A 22,640-nucleotide genomic window follows, 5' to 3' on the forward strand; every position below is an offset into this window, starting at 1 on the left:
TAGCATCATCTAATACCCAGTTCACAATCAAATTTCCTCAGTAGTCTAAACAAAATTTATTTTACAGTAGGTTTGTTTGAATCAAGATTTAATTAATCTTACATCTTATGTCTGTTCATTATGTCTCTTAAGTCTGCCTTAATCTAGAGCAGTGCCCCTCTGTCCACCTGCCACTGACTCACTCAAAAGAAACTGTCAGTTCTTTGGATTGCCCAGTGAAGCGTTTTTTAAGCTTTGCATTGATGTCTTGGAAGATCATTTTGGAAGCAGTATAAAGGTTTTTGGGGGAAGAAGGAGGCAAGATTAGAAACAGCAGCGGTTCCCTTGAAGATGAAATTATAGATGATTTTCACTTCCTGCATTTATAAATTGTCTGAATACTTTTTATGAATACGTGTTACTTTTATAATCAAATACTGCTCCTTCAGGACAGGAGGAAAAATGGTTTGCAGGAGGGAAATCAGTTTGGAACCTGTACCTTTAGTCTGAGAGGTGGTGAGGACCTGAGCCGTGAGGTGCTGGCAGGGGTGGATGGAGGGGGCTGGGGTAATGACTGCTTGGAAGGTGGGAGCGTGGGGCCGGGGGCTGGTGTGGGGTAAGTGGGAGGGCAGTGCAGGGGTGACCTGGAATTCTGGCTCGTGTTACTTACCGGATGGACAGGGGTGTATCAGTGGAGGATGGAGGTGGCAGGAAAAGGGAAGGGGCTATTTGCGTGTGACTCAGGTGTGAGTTCAACCTGGGGCATGCTGAGTGCGACCTGCTTGTGAGGCAGGCATTGGAGACGTGCATACACCCACCTTAGGTGGGTAGTTTTGGGAGTCACCTTCACCTGGAGGGTGTTGGTGGGTGTGGGAGAGTTCGCCCGTGGGGCATGTGGAACATGAAGAACAGTTTTCACAGTGCGGGTGTTGGTAGAGGGCCTGGGAAGGAGAAGGACAAGCAGAAGAGAGCAGCCAGAGGTTCAGGAGCTAGGAGAGAGTTGTGTGTGCAGAGCCGGGGAGGAGAGGGTGGAAGATGGTGGCAGCCGGCCGAGTGGGCCTGTATTAAAGAGGGGCGGTGGGACATAATGAGGGCGGGAGAGGGAGAGAGCTCTGACAGGAGGGAGGGCTGGGGTCTCTAGCAGAGGCGGGCACAGGAGAGGATGGCTGCAGGTGGGTTTTTAATTGTGGTAAAATATACATGACATGAAACACCACTCTAACCCTTTTTCAGTGTACAGCCCAGGGGCCTTAAGTGCCTTCGTATTCTGTGCAGCCATCAGCAGGCTGCAGGTAGTTTTGAGGTGGGAAGAGGCACTTGTCTGTCCTGGAACAGTCCAGTGCTCATTGGGGCCCAGCTCCTTTTCAAAAGCCAGTATTCCTGGAAACCTCTCGTTGCTTCTCAGCTGCGTCCCTTTCTCCTTCCAGTCCCTCCAGCCTTCGCTCCTTGTCTAAGATGCTGTCTTGGTCTGGGTGCGGTTGTCACAGGCGGGTGAAGGTGCACTTCTAGGAGCCAGGTACTGGGCCACATCCAGCCTCGCCTCTTGAGGCACCGGCGTGGTCCCCGGGGCCTGGTCTAGGAGCCTCTGTAAACATGGGTGGAGCGAATGGAAGTTTAGCTCCAGTAAGAAGCTGACTTGAGGGTTGATTGATTGGGTGGGATGGCAGACTGACAGTCAAGGCTTGGGCAGAAGCTGAGGCACTCTGCGTGTCCCTGGAGAGGTCTGTTAGCTTTGTGTCTATATCTGGAAGCAGCTGTGGGCCCCCTCCTCTCACTTTGAGCGTCCCCCAAGGTGTAATTCGGGTCATCTGCTACTCAGTCAGCGTGCTGCCGTCTTGTGTCAGGGGCCAAGGTGAAAGGGCCCCTGGTGACTGACTGCTGAAGCACCACCGCCCGAGCCTTCACAGCAACGTGTCTGCTGCAGAAGTTCTTGTTAGTTCAGGCTGCTTTGAAAAAGGGAGTTCCCTAAAGAAGGAGAGAGAACACTTGGTTCTTTGTACAGAACGAGCCCCGTCAAGAACATTGACCGTGACCTGGCAACCCACGTGTCGGGGGTAACAGAGAACTCAAGAGAGAGCCTGGAGCTCCAGCTCTCTTGCCGGCAGCGGCCTGGGAGACCTTGCGTGCCATCCCCCCCATCCTCACAAAGAGCTCTGAGGGGCAGTGCTCTTCACCCCGTTTTTTACTGGGCTGCCACTTGCTCGGGCTCACCTGGCTCAATGGTTGAACGAGGGTTTGAACCCAGCCTTTTCTGTTAAATCCTGTGGGAAGTTAGAAACTGGAGTACATTGCAGGGAAAGGCAGCACTGTGAGGAACTGGAGGAGGAGTATTTAGCCAGAAGAGGAGAAAAAGTGGGAGGATGTTCAAATATTTGAGTAGATCTGACCGCTTTGGTCAGAGGCAGAGTGATGGTAGCAGAAAGGGCAGACTTAGACCCTGGCTGGGTTGTAAGGCCCTTACGGTTAGAAATCCCGTATCACCATCTCTGCGTTGCCGCAGCACCAGGCATGGTACGCTGGGCATATCTGCTGGGCTCTCGGGAAGCCCTTTGGTTAAACAGATGTGGACAGAGGCGGCCTCCTCCTTTCCCGAAGCCAAGTTCTGGGGTTCTTGGTCCTGACCCCTCTGCCTCCTCCAGTGCTTGCCTGTAAAATGATTCGTCTCCACCTCCTACCCCATATTCATTTTCTGTTGCTGCTTTAACAAGTTACACAAACTTCACAGATTTACCATCTTCTTGTTCAGAAGTCTGAAATAGGCCTCATGGTGCTAAAGGCAAGATGTCTTCAGGGCTCTGTACCTTTCTGTGGGGAGTCCATTTCCTTGCCCTTTCCAGCTTCCTTGGGTGCGCCCGTATTCCTTGGCCATGACCCTTGCCTTCCACCTTTAAAGGCAGCAACATCTGGCCAAGTCTTGCTCATGTCACCTCACTTTGACAGTGACTCTTCTGCTTCCTTCTTCCATTATTAAGCGCTGTTTGAATACATTGGGCCCATCCAGATAATCCAGGATGATGGTCACCTGATTAGCAGCCTTAACAGTTCTTTGTCATGTTAACCTAACGTATTCACAGGGATTATTAGGACTCTGCATCTTTGGGGGACAAGCTTCTTCACCCATAAAACCATACTCACAAAGCCCCTATCTTAAAATACAATTGGAGGAAATTTCCTTCTCAAGCTACCATCTCATTCCTTTCCTGGTCTTCGCAAAAATAGTCTGTGTGGTGTACTCACTCCCTAGTTCCTTATTGTGTGTCTACTGGAACTTATCTCTGAAAAAGTCCTGGCACCTCCCAGTTGCTGAGTCCCTTGGCCACTGCCTGCTCAGCTCTTCTGTAGTGTTTGGACTGTGGGTTTCCCACTTAAGGGCCCCTTTCCCCCAGCATCTCCTCTTTCTTCTTACTCCTGTCCTGGAAGGCTTGGTCTTCAGTCAGTTTATCTTCCACTGATCATCTCATCCATTGCACGATTGAAATTCCGAGCCCAATGTTGAGGATTCCCAAATCCACAGCTCTTGCTCTGACCTTTCTGAACTCCCAGACTGAATTTCTTCGTGCCCCCTGGGTATTATATCCAGATGAAGGACCCACAGGTAGGTGTTGTGTGTACCATACGCAGCACATTTAACTTGGCTAACTTGGCTTGTTACCACTCGCCCCTCATCCACAGGAGCCCTCTTAGTCTCTCTCACCTTGGAGACCCAGGCTGGAAATCCCCACCTTCATTGGTTCCTTTATTCTCATGCCTTTACTTCCTGGTCTCTGCCACATCTCACATTTAGGCCTGTTACCTAGGTGGTCTTCGTAGTAGGGGATGCAAGAAGATTACGGGGATGCAGGAATCAGATAATGGAACTTTATTTTTATCTTAATCCTTTTACAGTCTATTTTTGTTTTAAAGTGTTTTGTTTTAAAGTACATTAGTGTATGTAATTCATCAGTAAGTATACGTGTGTTGGGGTGCATATCCCTACATTTTTTATTTTCCTGGTAACACTGTCAGATAAATTTGGTATTTCCAGTTTGTTTTAGACAAAGAACCCCTTCTTTAAGTGACCTCTTACTCATTTAAAAAATGTAAATCAAAAGCAGGGCTGTTGTGGTTGGAACGGAACCCCACCTGTTCACTCTGATGGAGGCTTTCTCAGGCCTCTTGATGTGCATTTTGGAAACTGCTGCTTTAGGCTGTCGGTGTAGTTCAGGGCTGATTAAAGCCTGTGCTTGTGTTAGCCTTTCGTGGACCTCCTCGGTAGGAGATCCCTACCATCCTCACTCCTCCACCGCATGGCACGCTGCCGTGAGCATCGTCACTCACGTAAGCAGGGAGCACATCCTAGCGGTACCATCTCTTCACACATTCCTTCCCTGGGCAGACCTTCAGACTCAGTAGGGTCTCGGTAAATATCTGTTGAATGAATAGGCAAATAGACCCTCAATTTATGTTTAGAAGAGCAGGCTCTGTGATTTGCTCAGCATTTGGTTTTTCTTGACATTCCAAGTGTGGGCCTTAAGTCCTGGGGTTCTGTGTAGTTGCACGTGGAGTCTGCAGGCCCAGTGTCCCTTCTCCAAGGTGGCACCACAGTGCTGACACTTCCCTGCAGCGCTCTAAGGCATTGGTTTTGGTCACGGTTGCAAAGTGGCCCTCTTCAGGCCTCATTTCTTTGCTCAGTGGGTTTTGCTATAACCCGTGTCTCCTAATGTCAGCATAACCAAGTGTTAAATATGTTGGTTAGAAGGAAGCTCTGATGTGGTATTACTGGTTCAGTCCCGTACACCTTAAACCTAATTACATTTGCTCTGACATTATGTAAATGCAGCGTTAAATCAACCTTTCTTTCTGCAGTGGGCCAGAGTTTCAGAGGCGCTCTGTGTCCTGGCGGACGTTCTTCCCTGAAGAGGATCAAAGAGTATCAGCTAGAGCTGAGGTCTTGAGAGTGCACGAGGAGAAGTGGCCTACTTTCTTTTTAATGGGTTCGCTATTCCTCACCCCTTTGAATGAGGGGTGCTCTGGCCTTTCAAACCTGTTTGGCCCAGCTGCCTGATACTTTGTAACGGGTGCTACTGGCCTCCTGGTCCAAGGAAAGGGGCCTCTGGGGCTCTCAGACGTGGACACATGTCAGTGAGCTGAAGGAAGGGGCTCTCCTTTAGAGCTGGAGTAGGTTTATTTTTGGTACATTTGTTTCAGCCTGCTTCTGAGAAGGCCAGGACCCACACTGACTAGGCACCAATTTTGCCCTAAACGGTTTATATAATCCTGGTTTACACTGGTTTGTATGACACTGTCGTTTTGGCTTTTTCTAAGTCAGGTGTTTTCCATGTCGGGTTTTCCATTTCTCTGTGTCTCTCTGCCCCACTCTTTCCCTTGGTTTTTTTTTTTTTTTTTTTTCCCTTGGTTTTTATTGTAAGACTGACTTTGCTGTATCCGGAAGTGGAGGCAAGACCAACTTGATTCCTTCTTGTGGTTTGTCCAGGTTGCGGATGAATACATGTTTTCTCTGGAGGAGAGTAAGAAGTCCAAGGGCCGTCGTCAGCCCTTAAGCAAGCTCCCCCGCCACCACCCGCTCGTGTTGCAGGATTGCGTCAGCGATGATGGTAAGTGTTGTTTTCACTCTTCACCACAGGAAAGCTGCTCTCACTGCATCAGGACCTCCTCCGATAGGACCTCAGGGGGCCAAGCTGAGGGCCAGGGGTGGGCCTGTGGCTTAGCTCTTCTCCCAGATACTCCATAAAGAGGGTAGGATTTCAGGTTATGGGATTTATAATCAGGTTTCATTATACGTTTGAGTGTCTTGGAATGTGCCTAATACGGGATAATTGGATGCAAGTTCTTCCCTCTTTTAGGAGGTCCAAGGCTGATTTTTCAGGATAACAGGTTCTGTAACTGATGCCAAGCCCTGTGCTGAATGTGGTGACAAATATAACTGAGATGTGTCCATGCCCTCAGGAAGCTCACAGGGTAATGCACTGATCTAAAGGGAGGAGATGTTAATCCAGGCAGACTGGACAGTGCCAGTAACCATGGCAAAGACAAGCAGGAAGTTATACTCAGAGGAACCAGCTTGCTGCAGCTGGCGTTACAGGGCCAGGCCAGGGTGGGATGGGCAGAGGAGGAGGAGTGAAGTGGTCGTGAGCCAGAGGACTTTGCCCATGGGCGTTCCGAGCCTTGCAAGTGTTTTAAGCAGAGGGGTGATGCAGTTGGATTTGCATTAGAAAGATTGTTCCTAGACTTCCCTGGTGGTGCAGTGGTAAAGAATCCACCTGCCAATGCAGGGGACATGGGTTCGATCCCACATGCCGCAGAGCAGCTAAGCCCGTGCGCCACAACTACTGAGCCTGTGCTCTAGAGCCCGCGAGCCGCAACTACTGAAGCCTGTGTGCCACAACTGCTGAAGCCTGCGTGCCACAACTACTGAAGCCTGCGTGCCACAACTACTGAAGCCTGCGTGCCACAACTACTGAAGCCTGCGTACCACAACTACTGAAGCCCGTGCACCTAGAACCCATGTTCTGCAATAAGAGAAGCCACCGCAATGAGAAGCCCACGCACTGCAATGAAGAGTAGCCCCAGCTCACCGCAACTAGAGAAAACCCACGCACAGCGATGAAGACCCAACACAGCCAAAAATAAATAATAAATAAATAAATTAATTAAAAAAAAAAGATTTTTCCTAGGGATTGCATCTTAGGAGCAGAGGGCTTTTGTCATGGCCTCTGTGAGATATGAGGGTCTGAACTAGGGCAGTGGAAGTAGGGGTGGGGGAGGATAAAGTCCACTGGGTTTGGCAACCTGACGTGGAGCTGTGAGGGTGGTAGGAAGAGGAAGCCTGAGCTGAGTGCCTCCCTGGGTTCTAGCGTTGCTTGGGGTGTGTGGAGGTGGTATTTGTTATCTCTATTAAATGCGGCTGCTCGGGGAGAGGGCACAGAGGCAGGGGTTAGGAAAACTGAGGAAGAGGAGCCTGTGAAGGAGACAGATGGGAGTAGGCAGGGATGCAGAGGAGAACTGGAGCTCCGGGAGTGATCGCCATCAGCGCAGTGTGGTCTCCTGTGCTTCCCGGGGCCCACAGACCCCGTAAGATCCGCCAGTGACCAGGCCCCTTTTTACTGCTGCCTGATGCCCAGCCTCCTCTTACCCTGTCCTGTCCTTGCCTGCTCCCATGGAAAGCCCAGAGTCTCATCAACCCTTCCTCAGCTCTACAAACCTCACGTTCCCTTTCTGATCTGATGTCGATGCCCATCTCTACTGTTTTCCTTGGTAGAAAGATCATGATAAGCTTGGTGGGAAAGCCTCTTCAGACCTTGTAGCCGGAAGCAGGCAGACTTCCATGCGGAGTCTTAGAAGCCCTCTGGGGTCTTCCTCCAGCCCCTGTGGGGGTCTCAGGTCCTCTGGATCGCAGCAGCCTAGCTTCTTGATTTCTCCCCAGTGCGCTAAAGCAATGTAGACTGTGGAAAACTGGGGAAGCGGAAAAAGTTACAAAGAGGACAGCAAGATTACCCCACAGAGATGACTACTGTGAACACTTTAATGTGTTAATCTTCCTGACTGTCCTCGTCAGATGTTAAATTATGTACATGTATGTCTTTGTATAATAACGTGAGATCATAATATGCCTCCCTCAAACTTTTTACGATTAAAAAATTTCAAACGTGGAAAAGTTGAAACAGTAAGAATACTGTGTCACTTCCAGTATTCAACAGCTGTTGCCATTTTGCCATAATCACTTGTCTCTCCCTATGCGTTGCTTATGTACGAACAAGTACACGCATATTTGCTGTGTTGTTTGAAAGTCAGCTGTAGGCGTCAAGTCACTTCACTTAAAGTGCACCGATAGGCATCTCCTAAGGAGGATTGTCTCCCATATAAAATTCACTGTCATAACACCTTGGAAAGTAAGCAGTAACTTCATAATGTCCTGATCCTCAGTCCATATTCATCTTTCCCTGCTCATTCTAAAAATGTGTTTTTATAGCTTTTTTCCTTTAAACCAGTATGAACCAAACTAGGGTCACGCACTGCATTTGAAAGTTTCTTTAGTCTCTTTTAGTCTCACGCACCCCTCTCTCCACTGAAAACATTTTTTCTCAGTTGAGGCATAACATACTCAGTGCAGTACATATGCCTTAACTGTGTAGCTCAATGAAGTTTTATCTATGTAAACTGTAAAATTTTGATTCCTACAGTTTTTATTTAACATAGTGAACATTTTCATCGTTCGTTCAGTATTCACACGTAGGACGATTCTTGGCCACTTTTGGTTTTATAAGCGGAGCAGATGTCAGTGTGGTAGGTTTTCTGTTGTGATTGTGAGCAGTCCGTTTCTGTTTCTTCCCTCCTGTCTCGATCACTCTTGTTCTGGCCGGGATGCAGAAAATATCTGTACTTGGATTTTGGCACCACGGCTCCTGGCTAGGCCTGATTGACGGGGCTTACGGGGGTTGGTTATAATTGTCTGCATCGGCCTAAATATGCTATGGTGCCCTTCACCGAGGTCACATGCAGCTGCCAGATCCCTTTGGATTAAACAGGACTGAAGGCGGAGGAGATAACTGTTTATTTGCACTGAGCTTGGGTTGCAAGGAGTAAACACATAAGTGGGTATCTTCCGTAGTTATGTTCCAGAGCTTTCCTTGGGCTACTCAGTGTAGGACTCCAGGGTCTCTTGGAAAGTACGCCTGTCTGGGAAGGAGTGAGAAGGTCATTGGAGGGGCTGTAGCTGTGGATTGCAGGGCTCCCCACAGCATCATCCAAGTACTGAAGGAGTCTTTTGCAGATCGCCTCTGCCCTTTGCCTTTGTCACCTATAGGATCTTGGGATAGTCCAAACCTGGGACCAGAACCCTGGGCAGAGCCATAGCTGTGCAGGGCTGGTGCTGACTGACTCACGCCCCTGCTTCTTCCTCTAGATGTATCAGAACAGGGGACCCCCGAGGAGGAGGCTGAGGAGACGGAGGCCTGGGCCAAGCCCCTGAGCCAACTGTGGCAGAACCGACCTCCAAACTTTGAGGCCGAAAAGGAATTCAACGAGGCCATGGCCCAGCAGGCCCCTCATTGCGCCGTCTGCATGATCTTTCAGACTTACCATCAGGTAAGCCCACCACGTCCCCTCTGTTTACCCGGGACCAGCGCTCTGTTTACCCGGGACCAGCGTAGGTTTAATGGTGGGGACACAGCTTGGGAAAGGCATGTTTTCCTAGTGTCTTCTGCCCCATCCACGTGTTGGAAAGGCTTCACCAGGCAGATAGCCATGCAGCAATGCGGGTGTTCCCTTGAGAATGCTTTGGGGAAGAGCTGAGGGTGTGGCTTAGGCTCTGGGGGATTCCCTGCTGCCCTTGGCACTCACACTGTTTGCTGAGGAATCTGCTCTGTTGTTATTCTAGTCAGTGATGATTCGTTCCAGGTGGTTTGTTGACCTTGCCAGTCAGTCTGGAGAGCAGGGGATTTCTTTAAATCATTCTGAATGTCAGGTGAAGAGCCAGTTCCTCCAGTGTTGTCTCTTCTTTCCTTTCCCATTGCCACCTCGGATGTTGGCAGTAGCGGAAGGGAATTTGGGAGGTGTAGGAGCAGAGAGCCTGCAGGAGGGAGGGGGATGGGAAAGCACCCTGGCTGAGCTTAGCCGTGCCCCTCCCACTCCTGGGGCATTTGATGGCTCCACCGTCATGGGTCTCTTTGGGTCCAGCTCTAGGAGGCCAGGAAGGCACCCACAAATCACACGTGCCAGATGACCAGGTCAGTCTCAGCTGGGACCTACACAGGGCGGCATGTAGAGAACCAGTCCCCTGATGGTGGTTAGAGTAGCATGGCTGCCACTGAGCCTGGCAGGGCCCCGGGTTCATGTTTGCCAAAGAGTGAAACTTCAGACCAGAGTACTTTTGAGTTAGTAACTCGTTCCTTCTTTCCATTGACCAAAAGCAAACCCAAAATGTCTCAATGTGCCCTTGCCTGTGAGGGAAGCAGGCAGATGGCCAGGCTGTACTGCCAGTAGGTCTGCTGAGAGGGGCTCAGAGTTTCATGAATGGCATAGGCTTGGGGGGTGACATGTTTCTGGGCCCCGTCCTTTGAACGGGGGTGATGGTGCCATCCAGTGGCAGAAGCGGCAGATTCTTGCAGTCAGGCTGTTTGCCAAGGGAAGTACATGGACATAATGTTCTTCCCAAGGGGGCCCCAAGCCAGGAGTGGCTCTCGGGGCTCCAGCCACGTGACAGTGCTGCAGCTCAGGTGACTGCTGACATGGGCCCCGAGAGGAAATCAGTGCTGGCCCACAGAAGCACCTGCTCTGCGTCCTCTCCCTGGGTGGGGCCCCCATGCCGTGCATCGCAGAGGGGAGCCGCCAAGAGCAGCCTCACCAGCCTCTCAGTGCATTTTATTACCACTTGGTTTGGGAAGATTGAAATCCCAGTTGCCTCTTACCTCGCTTCCTTTTCTCACTTGTCCCCGGGGGCCTTTGTTTGATGCTGCTGTGAGAAATCGAATTGGAGTCATTGGAGGTAACTTCAGTTAGCGGCTCTGGGATAATGGCTGTGCACCTGGGAGCCTAGCGGGTACCCTGTCAGGAAGAGAGCCGCTTTCTGCTGACGGGGCAGGCGGAGAGCTGAGGACATGGGGCTGTTCACTGAGGTGTGCACTTGCTCCCTCCTTAGGTGGAGTTTGGAAGCCTTAGTCAGAACTGCGGCAGTGCTCCAGATTTAGCGCCCCAGAAGCAGAGGACCAAGCCACTGATTCCAGAAATGTGCTTCACCTCGACTGGGTGTAGCACGGACATCAACCTGTCCACCCCTTACCTAGAGGAGGACGGCACCAGCATCCTAGTGTCCTGCAAGAAGTGCAGCGTCCGGGTCCATGCCAGTGAGTGCCTCACTTCTTCTCTGCGTCCAGTCCCAGGGGCGGGGGCGTCTGACTGGAAGTCCTGCCGCCTCTTGGCCTCCCTGCGACCTCCCAGTGACCTCCCCGGCTCCCCAGTGCAGATTGCTTATGTGTCTGTTCTTGGAGTTCAGTGCTGATTGAGTCTGAGTTTCCTGTGACTCTGGGCTCCGTGCTTGTACTGTCTACCCTGGGCTGTCCCCTTGATTGTAGATACCAGGAGGGGATTAATCTCTGCTGCTCGCTAGGTGTTGGTAGCAGTGAATCTAGTGTCTGACTTTTTGAGACTGTGGGCCATACTGTATGGCTGACCCGTGGGGGCCTTGATGCTAGAATTCAGGGGTTTCTGTAAGATTTGGTTGTAGCTTTGGGAAGTAGTGTCTGGAAAAGAGTTGCAGGTCTACCTTCTGACTCTGGCCTCTGGGTTTAATTTGCTCACCTCGGTGTCCCTGTTAGGTTGCTACGGGGTGCCCCCTGCAAAGGCTTCTGAAGACTGGATGTGTTCTCGGTGTTCGGCCAATGCCCTGGAAGAGGTGAGTGCTTCCATGCTGTTGCTGTCTCCCTGTGAGACAAGTTCGCTCACGATCGGACTGTTTCACGCGGACCCTATGTCCCAGGGATCTGTGCAGTGCCTGGTACACAGTGATGTCGGTGAGCATTGTCGGAGTAAATCCCCACGACAATGAGAGTGTTTGCTGCCCACCTGTGGCAGGGCACGGTGGAGTCTGGAAGCTGTGTTTGCTTCATCGTGTCAGGACCAAGTAGAGGTTTTCCTGTGGATGGACCATAACCTCCTGTAAAGAATTGAGCCATCTGGTTGGAGCATCAAAGTGGACTCAGATGGTTCACTTGGTGGCTTTCCCTGTATTCCTCCCCTCTGTCTGGAACCTGGCAGTGCCCACACAGGAGGCAGTCAGAGCCCTGTAACGCCCCAGCTTGAGCAGGGCATCACCCATGGCTTTGCTTACAGTTGTCGTTAACAGTACCAGCGAAGACGGTTACGTTAAGTCAGGAGAGTAATTGGCGCGCTTCAGCCCCGAGTGGCCTCCCTGTCTTCCTGCAGGGGAGTCCTGGTTACAAGGTCTGTGCAGGCGAGGCCCCGCATGCTGTGGGCTGCTTTCTCACGTGGACGCTACCATGGCCCGCAGGAAGTGGCGGGGAGAGCAGATGGGATGTTAATGACTCGGTGGTGACCACTCTTCCTCCCCGTCTTCTTGGCAGGACTGCTGCTTGTGCTCATTGCGAGGAGGAGCCCTGCAGAGAGCCAATGACGACAGGTGAGTTCTCTGGGCTCTGAAACCGAGTGCAGGCACGCCGCCAGGGCGGTGGCCGTCATCGGTATGACTGACGAGGACTTGGGAAGCACACTGTTTGGGGCCGAAATAGCATCTCCAAGACTAATTTTAAGGATGGGAAGCCGAGCAGTCCCAGAACTTTCCAACCCGAGCTTCCCCTCTGAGGCAGCCTTGTAAGTAACATCCTCCTTTTGGAAGAGCTAAGATGGACTCACGAGGGTACAAAGACCCTGTGAAGGTGATGTGGGGGCTTCGTGGAGGAAGTGAGGACAGTTACCTTGTTACAGCTGGGGCTGGTACAGAGGTGGCCACGGCTGTGAGCTAGTGAGCCCTTCCTGCAGGCGGACTCCCTGGCTGTTGGGAATGAGGGCAACTGTCCTTAAGAAGGACAGTGGGACGTTGAGGAGGGCCCAGCCATGACTACCCACTACTCAGTCGATTCTACAGAGGGTTCTGGGTACTCAGCCCAGAGCTGGGCTTCTTGGCCGTCTGGCAGCTCGCTTTCACTGAGCTGAATTTTTGTGCTTGGTCATGTATGGCTCAGTGGTTCAGAGTTAGAAATAAATGTAAGGTGAATGAGGTTTTTGCCCCGAAGACCGGCTGCTTAGGGGAGAGTACTCCCAGGTCGATGGGGAACCAGCAGTGAAGACCCTGCTTCCAGCTAAAATCCTGTGGGAACTTGAAGCACACATACCGCCCGGCATCCTGCCTCACAGGAATCCCCTTCATGCTGTTCCAGATAGATGGCTGCTCTGCTTGCTGCTTCCACTCCTCTAAAGGCACTTGCTGCGGTGACTTGAGGTCACTGTGTTCCTCAGAATTGCAAGATAGTGCTGTTAAAGTTCTTCCTTTTTTGCAATGGAAAGGGCTCTGCTTGCACCTCCCACCTTTACCTCACGATCCTTGGTCTGCCCTCCAGGGCCACGCAAAACAAATCTGTTCCCACTCACACACTGCAGGTGGCTTCCACGCAGCCCCAACGCTGTCTGTTGTAGGTTTTCACGTGGCTTGATCCTGAGAGTTTTCACCGTCTTAGTTAATCTCATCTTGGTGCGTGTCAGTTTCCCCAAATGCCCAGAACTTACTTTAATAATTCTCTAAGGGTGTCCGTTGAACAGACCTCTCAGAGTTAGTGGAGCTAGGGCCAGACCTTAGCGAGTGAGTCTGAGGTGGAGGAAGGGAGAGGTCACTTCGGCCCCGGGAGAGGTCTGGCCAAAGGCCTGGATGGGGAGGGCTGGGATTACTGGTACATTGGGGCGCAGCTGGAGATATTTTGAGGAAGTGCCCAGGTCCTCTGGTAAAAGAGGTGTGTATGGGGCTTTCTAATTTATTCTCACTCCCTGGAACCTGCCACACGCAATTAGCTGTGGCTCTGTTCCTGTTGCAACAGGCGGTGAGTGAGTGTGTCAGAAGTGTGACCCTGCGCTGACCCGGGACGTTGTGGTGGGGACCTTCTTCCGCTTCCTCAGCGTGGAGACGCTTCTGGTCTTAACCTCACTGGGTCCCAGGAACTTGCTGGGAAGTCCAGTGGTCACGCTGGGTAAGGGAGGAAACGCTATAGACAGGCCCATGTTAGAAGAGAAGGCCACAGGGCCTTGGAGCTGCAGGGGGACTGAGGTGGCCTTTGCCTTTTGACAGGTGGGTCCATGTCTCGTGTGCGGTGGCGATTCTGGAAGCGAGATTTGTCAACATTGCAGAAAGAAGTCCAGTGGATGTGAGCAAAATTCCCCTGCCCCGCTTCAAACTGGTAAGCAGAAAGAGATGGGCTTGTGACCCTACATCCCTTCCCTGTTTCCGAGTCTCTGGATAGAGGGGAACATAGCGTTTAGGAAGGCATCGCCTGGTTGGCCCAGTGGCCATCCTTTACCCCTCAGTTTCGTTCATGGTTTACGATTCTCCCCCTCTGGTTAAAACTACTTAGTGAGGATGCCTGTGACTGGACACGAGATTAACAGAGGGTGCGTGTACCCTCGTGTTTTGGGAAGGGGGTGGGCTCTTGCTCGTAGGACTGTGCATTTGGGTGCGGGTACGGTAGAGGAGACCATCCTAGTTCCCAGAATCATTGGCCTGCTTCTCCTGTGTTGTAGAAATGTGTCTTCTGTAAGAAGCGGAGGAAAAGAGCTGCTGGCTGCTGTGTGCAGTGTTCTCATGGCCGTTGCCCAACTGCCTTCCACGTGAGCTGTGCTCAGGCTGCAGGAGTGATGATGCAGCCAGATGACTGGCCTTTTGTCGTCTTTATCACCTGCTTTCGGCACAAGATCCCTAATTTGGAGGTGAGGAGGGTGCCATTCTAGAGTCCTCTCGACGGTTTCCGGGATCATTTTCTCTGCAGGCTCTCCATTTATTGTGTCAGCAAGTATCTCCTCAAGCGCTGTGCTTCTTGGAGACTGCTAATGAGTATGGGGTTAGGAGATGGCCCCTGTGCATCCTCTACCTCCTGCTTTGTGCTTCCCAATCCAGTGGAACCAACTGCTGGTGGTTGATTCCTTGTTTGCCTCTCCTCCTGGATAAACTCCTTGAGGGTCCATGTCTTGTTAATCTGGGTGTCCCTATACTTAACACAGTGTCAGGGACATCGCAGAAGCTCTGTAAGTGTTGTGAACTGATGGGAAGAAGAGTTAACCATTAACCCCCATACAGTAGTGATTTTTGCACTTCTCTGAACGGTGAAGCTTAAATGGGTCTTAAACAATAAGAAGGAATTGTGAGCAGGAGTGCAGTGAAGTCTTCAGAAACAGAATGAGCGAGTCTCAGAAGAAGGAACGTGTGAGACTGGCTCTGGGAACGTGGCAGGGGATGGTACTGGAAAGGCAGGCAGTGCCAGAGGATTAAGGCCCTGGGCTGCCACACTTAGGGGTTTGATGTCTCTTCCACTAGGTAAGGGGAACTTTTCCAATATTATGATTTTGAGCTATATGTTTTTTTAACAGTTACTCTGGTGGTGGTTTGCAGAAAAGATTGAAGGAATAAGAATTTGAGGCCGGGAGACCAGTTAGCCTAGGCGAGAAGTGAGGTCTGAAATGGGAACACAGAGGGAGAGCTTTAGGGTCACAGCCAACGCTGGGATCCTACAGTGGGTAGAACTGACGGGGTTTGTTGGCTGCCATGGGGAGCGGATGAAGAAAGAGGAAGGGATGAGGGAGTGTGAATTCAAGATGACTCAGGCCACTCCCTTAAAGGTGGAAGGGATGCTAATGTGGTATTAACTGCGATCAGGAACTGAGATGGGGCAGGGCTGTTTTGCAGAGGAAAGTGGGGGAGATAAAAATGAGGGAAAGACCTGTAGACTTTGAGGTCGCTGGAACATTCTGATTGAGGTACCAGGAGGCAGCTAGATTAGCTGGGTTAAGATTTGGATATTATCAGCCTTTAACAGCATAATTAAACCTAATTCCCGTTAGAAACTGGACTCTGGAGATACCTAGTATAAGGAGCAGATGGTAGAGCAGGAAGCAGCGAAAGCAGCTGAGAAGCAGAGAGACGTGGAGAGGAGAGCCCCGCAGCCAGCAGAGGCTGAGGAGGGCCACGTGCTGTCGGGAAGACAGGGCTGGTGGCGTGGTCACGGTGCACCCCAAACCGGGGGTTCCATGGGTAGTCAGGTCAGAAGCCGGAGTGCCATCAGTGAATTACACTCCAATGGAGGAGACGCCGATGAAGGCTTGTCAACAGTGTGGTGAAAACAATCATAAAAGGAAGGACACAGTAGAGCACCAGCCCAGAGGACAAGCTGTCCTCCACCATGGAAAGGGCCCCGTTGGCTGACTGGATTCCCCTTTTTCATTAAAGATGTTCTACTGAGCACAGGAGGTGGGCGGAGGTGGGTTAGGAGCTTAGGAAGAGGGAAAAATAGTCGATACGGGAATGAGGAATAAAAGCTTGAGGTACCGTTGAGTCCTGGCTGTGGTAAGGAGATAGGAGCTTTGTGTTGGAACAGGGTAGTGATTTGGTGATGGTCATTAGCCCCCCATGCCCTCACATTGGCAGATGTAGATGGCTGGTGCTATGAGGAAACAGGGTACTGTTGAGTATTTCTTTCACTGATTCATTCTTCACATACTTACTGGGCATCTGCTACATGTCAGGCACAGTTTTAGGTGCTCGGAACATGCTGGTGAACAAGACAACAGTGCCTGCCTTCCTGCTGCATTTAGTGTAGTTGAAAGACACGTAGAAACAAGTAAATGTACAATGTATCAAACGGGGAGAAGGGCCGGCATAAGAGTAAAGCTGGATACGGGAATGGAGGAGGAGAGGTAGTAAGGTCGTCCACAAGTGGACACTTGGATGTGAGGGAGCCAATGTGCAGATAACTGAGGAAGAGCCTTTCAGGTAGAGGGAACAGAGGCACAAAGACCCTGAGGTGGGAACACTCTTGGCACGCATGCTCAGAGGACAGAAAGGAGGCCAGCATGGCTGGAGCACAGAGCTTGGGCAGCTTGGGGAGGGGCGGTTGGACACAAGACCACCAGATGCTCTGTGACTTCATTTGCATCAAGGACAAGTTCAGAATGAGAAGAAGGGTGATGTGAGGGCCCCAGAGATGGCAGAGCTGTGGAGCTGTGTATAGTATGCAGCTGAGGACATCCAGGGAACCTTAGTCTTTGTGCCCTGGCCCTGAGGGTAGAGCTGGTGCTAAGATCTGTGTGGAGCATTGTGTGGGGACCCTGGGCCTCAGATCACCTGTTGAGTGTCCACTTTGATGTATGTCTAAACTGTGTGAATTAGTAGGTGCTGTTTGGTCAGCTCCTCGAAACAGTAGGGAAGTCACAAGAGTCTGTTTTGGGAGTTTGTGGTGAGACAGGATGGTAAAGGACCAGTTGTGGACTGGGAATGAGGGAGGAGCTATATTTATGGGGAAAATATGACACTAGGTTCTTCCGTGTCCTGGCTGGGGTGTGGACATCTGGAAAGGCCTGTTTCAGCTCCCATCTCCTGCTCCTTTTTACTTTTCCTGTCTCACGCTTATCTTTCCCTGGTAAAGAAGAGCCCCCTGATCTTGGTCCCCGTTTGCTAGGCCTGTCAGCTCAATGTGGGCATAACCCAGGCCTCTGTTTCTTCCAGCGTGCCAAGGGGGCCTTGCAGAGCATCACTGCGGGCCAGAAGGTCATTAGCAAGCACAAGAATGGGCGCTTCTACCAGTGTGAGGTGGTAAGGCTCACCACCGAGACCTTCTATGAAGTCAACTTTGACGACGGCTCCTTCAGCGACAATCTCTATCCCGAGGACATAGTGGTAATGTCTGCAAGGAGCTTCATGGGCATTTTGGGGTGGGGGAGTTTCTTGGTCTGACTGGCAGACTGGCTGTGGGCCTGCCTGCCTTTTCTGTCCAGGCCCATGGTCCCATCATTCGGCCCCCAAACAGAAAGAAGTGTTTGTACCGGTCTTTCTGTACAAAGAATATCGTGTGCCGCTAGGGTACCCTGCTTCCTCTAGAAGCTTGTAGGAACTGGCGTTTTTTGCAGTTCTTTGAAACATACTTGTATTTTAGTCTAAACTACCCTTTGAAGGTGTTCTGGTGCAGTGGAAGAAGAGCCCAGGCTTTGGAATCGGACCAATGTGCCAGTACCAGCTTCATTGCTTAGTAGCTGTGTGATTTTGGGAGAATTAGCCAGTTATCTCTTTTCTGCCATGCCCTCTTAGTAGATTTATGGAATTTGCTTTTGGTTCTTTACAGTTGATGCCTTTGGGGGCTGAATAGAAACTGCTTGGAGATATCCCTGGCCTGCTTGTGTTATCAATACCTGAGACACTGGGGGCCCTGCCTGGACTCAATCCTAGGTTTCCTGGCTCTGGACTCAGCACTCAGTTCAGGTTTCCCCTGTCCATCGTTCGTCCGTCCGTCCGTCCTCATCCCACCCACTACCCCCACCCCCACCTTTTCATGTTAGACCGAGCACCAGCCTAGTGGAATGAAGCCACTTCTTCCTTAAACAACAGGTATTTCCCACATCTCTACCACGTTAGCAACTTAGTTGCTAAAAGTCCATTCATTAGTTGTGAGGCAGACTTCCATGTAGTGAAGATGCTATCGGTAGTGTTTGTGGCAGTAGACTAGCTATGCTTTATTAAGCTCTTCCAGTTTGCCAGACACTAGGCTAAGTACTTTACTCGGGTATCTCGGTCACTTCTCGTACCAACTCTGAGAAGTAGGTGGTATCTCTAACTTAGAGAACACTGATCTCAGGACTCTTCTAGAAGTTACTGAGGACCCCAAAAGAGCTTGTATTTTTGTGGGTTATGTCTATCAATATTTGCTCATTAGAAATGAAAACTGAGGTGAACTGATTTGAAATAATCCATTTTTTAAAACGAAAAATTATTTTAAGTAAAACAAAAAATATTAGAAGAGTGCCACTCTTCTACAATTGTGCAAACCTTTTTTACCTCACATCTTCAGTTCGTTGCAATATATTGTTTTGGTTAAAGTATGTGAAGAAAACTCGGTCTCACACAGATATGTGATTGAAAAAGTGAGGAGTAAAATTTAAGTAGCCTTTCAGATGACTGTGGTTATTCTACTTTGATACTACACCAGACCTCAACGAGTGGTAGTTTCTTAAAAGTTAGCTGCAGTGTAGACTCTGAAGGCAGCTTGGTGAACATACCCTCTTACATTAACATTCTTTGGTCTGTCTTACACTGAGAATGGCTCTTTCGCTCATGCGTGATTTTGTACCATCATCCATATTGGTGCAATGGGCTATGTAGATCTTCCAGATGTCGTTAAATTTTATTAGACAATTCCAAAAAAATCATTTTCATTTGTAGCACTAAGCTCAGAAAAATCTTTAAATTTTAGGGAGCTTCAAGCTCATGGACACAACTTCTCTGAAATTGTAATTTGTGCTTGAAAGCTTAGGTTTTATCATCGGCAGTATACTGTCAGTCCATTTTCCTCGAAGTGACAGGCTCACTTCATTCATTTTCAAGAAGATGTCTGCCATTACCCAAGTCTGAATAACCATGGTTTGTCTGTCAGTCATGTTTTTCAAATAAAGCTGGTGTTTCATGAAAAAAGCAGTTACTTCTTACAACTCAAACAGTTACAGCATGCTTTTCCTCAAGACAGCCATCATGCTTCAGCGTGTAGCAGAAGTGTCTTTTGAGTACTTAACGCATGTACTCAAAGACTGAGGTTTCACACAAAAATTTTTTCTGCTTCATCAAGGGACGTTGTTATATGAAACCAGGTTTTTTCCTTTTGCTCCTAAATCATGAGTACACAGTGGTTAAGAACGCAGCGACAAGTAGTAGAGCTTCGGGCCATTGCGTCAGTTTGTGCTGAAGCACTGGCAGTTGCACCCGTGTTAGGTGTCACACCATCACTGGAAACGTCTGCGCAGTGAAAGAGGCTAATGTTTTAATATTATTGTGAAAACCATCGTGCTCTCACTAACCCCCACTCAGGAACCCCCGCTAAGGTCTGCAGACCATACTTGGAGAACTGCTCTTGTAGTAAAACTTAATACCTGAGAACTTAAGGGATTTATCACAGATCACATATTTGGCTAGTTAATACTTCCACTTCAGATTCTTTTGGGGGCAGTACTTTCTACTTGGTTGTTGAATTCATACACGATATAGTTACTGAGTACCTGTCAATAATGAGTTGGCAATACAGTATAGAGCCATTTCTATTCAGTAAGTGAGTTGGCGTGTAGAACCTTCCTAACTCTTGTCATGTAGTGGAATTGGTAAGAGCAGTTGGAATATCACAGCATTTTAGACTCTCTGCCCTGCTTCCGCTCCAATGTGTACTTTTTTGGGCCATGTCCGCAAGGACCTTCTCCCAGGTCTACCCATCAGACCTTTTATTCAGCTGCCATGACCATGTTCATACACTGACCTCCCACTATATACCAAGCCCTCTGCTGGGAATGCAGCAAGGACTCCACCCATCCTTAGGGTTCCCCTGTCTGCAGGGAGTAAAAGTCCTAAAGTTTTTTGCCAGGTCCCATGGTAGGTGGTCTTTTATTACCTTTCCTTCAAAAAAAAGGTTAAGAACCCTTTTCTTTCCTTTTTTTAAAAACTTTATTTGTTTTTATTTATTTATGGCTGTTTTGGGTCTTTGTTGCTGCACGCGGGCTTTCTCTAGTTGCGGCAAGCGGGGGCTAGTCTTCGTTGTGGTGCCGGGCTTCTCATTGCGGTGGCTTCTCTTGTTGCGGAGCACGGACTCTAGGCGCGTGGGCTTCAGTGGTTGTGGCATGCAAGCTCAGTAGTTGTGGCTCGCGGGCTCTAGAGCGCAGGCTCAGTAGCCGTGGCGCACGGGCTTAGTTGCTCCACGGCATGTGGGATCTTCCCGGACCAGGGCTTGAACCTGTGTCCCCTGCATTGGCAGGCGGATTCTTGACCACTGTGCCACCAGGGAAGTCCTAAGAACCCTTTTCTTAAATAGTTGAGTAAAGTTTGAGTATTTCTTCCTGGCAGAGCCCTGTCCCCCTGTCCCTTAGAGAGACAGTTGAAGGAACATGAGAAGGGCTCTTGATCATGGCACATGTCCTTTACATTTATTAAGTTTATTATGGCTGCTTTTTTCTGTCACTTAGAAGCAGCAGCAGCCAGCAGAGATAATGGGGTGGACTTGGACTTAGCACGTCTCTCAGGTGGACCTTCCTTTCACCCTTCTTCCTTAATGTTCCCTCAGAGTCAGGACTGTCTCCAGTTGGGTCCTCCTGCTGAAGGGGAAGTAGTCCAAGTGAGATGGACAGACGGCCAAGTCTATGGAGCCAAGTTCGTGGCCTCTCACCCCATCCAGATGTACCAGGTAACCAAAGGCTTTTGTTGGGGATGGGGGAGGGGGCCTGATTAATTCAGTGTTTCCTCTTGAGCAAGAGGAAGTCTTTGCTCTTGGGAGAGCTAAGGCAGTGGTCCCCAACCTTTTTGGCACCAGGCACACCGGTTTCGTGGAAGACAGTTTTCCATGGACGGGGGTGGGCGTGGTTCAGGCGGTAACGCGAGCGGTGGGGAGCGTCTGATGAAGCTTTGCTTGCTCGCCCACCGCTCACCTCCTGCTGTGCGGCCCGGTTCCTAACAGGCCGTGGACTGGCACCAGTCTGCGGCCCGGGGCTTGGGGACCGCTGAGCCCCTTTTCAGAGCTAGGGGCTGCCCTGTGTCCAGTCTGCCAGGTATGGCTTCAAACATGGCAGGCCTTACTTCAGTGTTCTAAACCCTTCCTGTGACTGCAGGAAATTGCCACTGTGCGTGATGGACCAGGGAGAGAGTCAGGGATATCTTAGCTAAAGGCCTTTGTTTCCTTGGTAGGTGGAGTTTGAGGATGGCTCACAGCTTGTGGTTAAGAGAGATGACGTGTACACGCTGGATGAAGAGCTTCCCAAGAGAGTCAAGTCTAGACTGGTGAGTGTGTACTTTCTGTGTGCCCTTGGTTCCCATCTGGGAGGGAGGGAACAAAGCAAGGATGTGTCCCCTTGTTTTTTTCTTCGGGGTGGTTGGCCATAAAGTGCTCATTTGGCTTGCCTATTCCTCTGTAGTCAGTAGCCTCAGACATGCGCTTCAATGAGATTTTCACGGAGAAAGAGGTTAAGCAGGAAAAGAAACGGCAACGAGTTATCAACTCAAGATACCGGGAAGATTACATTGAGCCTGCACTATACCGGGCCATCATGGAGTAGGTGCTTCCAGCGGCCAGGAGAGTCCCAGCTGCCAAGGCGAAAGCACTCGGGTTCCACAGCACAGCAGACACTTGGAACTCTGAAGTCTCTAAAAGTGAACTGTAAAATGAAAAGGAATGAAATAACCGACCCCATCATCTTCTCACCCCACCCTCATCGCATTCCACTGTAATGAAACAATAAGCCGTACTTGGACATGTGGCAGCAGCCGCTGATCTCCCAGCTGATGGGCTGAGCACTGGAACGCTGTGGCTGCATGGGCCCCAGTCTGTAATGGGGTCGACTGTGCTGGCTGGGCTGGTTGCCCTGTTCCTGGCCTTGGACTTAGCTTCCTAATGATCACCTGCACCAACTAGGCAGAGGTGCTGGTGCTTGCCCCCTCCCCCTTTTTGTATTTATGTGTGTGTGTGTGTGTGTGTGTGTGTGTGGTGTGCGCGCGTGTGTGTGCGTGCGTGTGCGCGCACGTGTGTGCGTATGTATGTTTGGTCTGGACCAGCTTCTGCCAGCCCCTGGCCTTTACTTTCTTCCTTGCCTATCCAGGGCAACAAAAATGTGAAATTCTGCCCTCAGCCGAACTGAGTAAGGGCCCCTGGGGGTTGGCTGGAGATGGCTGTGGCATCCGTTTGTCTCTGGAACTGCCTCAAGAGAGTGCTGGCAAAGCTGCAGTGATGAGATGCTAAGGAGTTAACGCCACCTCTTTGCCTTCTCTTGAAGGAGAAGATAGGGGTAACCTGGGTGTGTGCCCATATCACTCTAGGCACAGAGCCCCTGTGGACAGTATTAAAGGGTGTGGGTGGGGAATACTCTGAAGGGGGATCTAATGATGGAAGCAGGCAGAGCCTGGCGGGTGAGTCTGTCAACAGAAAATTGCAATCATGCAG

General features: G+C 50.3%; 1 protein-coding gene across 2 annotated transcripts in view; it reads left to right on the plus strand.

Annotated features, from left to right (window-relative positions):
* The window catches only part of KDM4A (lysine demethylase 4A), a 41,906-nt gene extending 19,488 nt beyond the window's left edge, over positions 1-22,418 (plus strand). Inside the window, exons 12-22 of one of the 2 annotated variants that reach the window (XM_065893797.1) lie at positions 5,453-5,573; positions 8,882-9,063; positions 10,616-10,820; positions 11,292-11,368; positions 12,057-12,112; positions 13,769-13,877; positions 14,218-14,403; positions 17,192-17,362; positions 20,775-20,894; positions 21,392-21,484; positions 21,619-22,418. In XM_065893797.1, coding sequence (XP_065749869.1) covers positions 5,453-5,573; positions 8,882-9,063; positions 10,616-10,820; positions 11,292-11,368; positions 12,057-12,112; positions 13,769-13,877; positions 14,218-14,403; positions 17,192-17,362; positions 20,775-20,894; positions 21,392-21,484; positions 21,619-21,759 — 1,461 coding nt within the window. In that variant the 3' untranslated portion in view covers positions 21,760-22,418. The remainder of the gene's footprint in view (positions 1-5,452; positions 5,574-8,881; positions 9,064-10,615; positions 10,821-11,291; positions 11,369-12,056; positions 12,113-13,768; positions 13,878-14,217; positions 14,404-17,191; positions 17,363-20,774; positions 20,895-21,391; positions 21,485-21,618) is intronic. The other variant, XM_065893807.1, reaches the window with a different exon arrangement.
* The last annotated feature ends 222 nt before the right edge of the window (positions 22,419-22,640 follow it).

This window comes from Phocoena phocoena, chromosome 1 (genome assembly GCF_963924675.1).
Source record: "Phocoena phocoena chromosome 1, mPhoPho1.1, whole genome shotgun sequence".
Taxonomy (NCBI): Eukaryota; Metazoa; Chordata; class Mammalia; order Artiodactyla; family Phocoenidae; genus Phocoena; species Phocoena phocoena.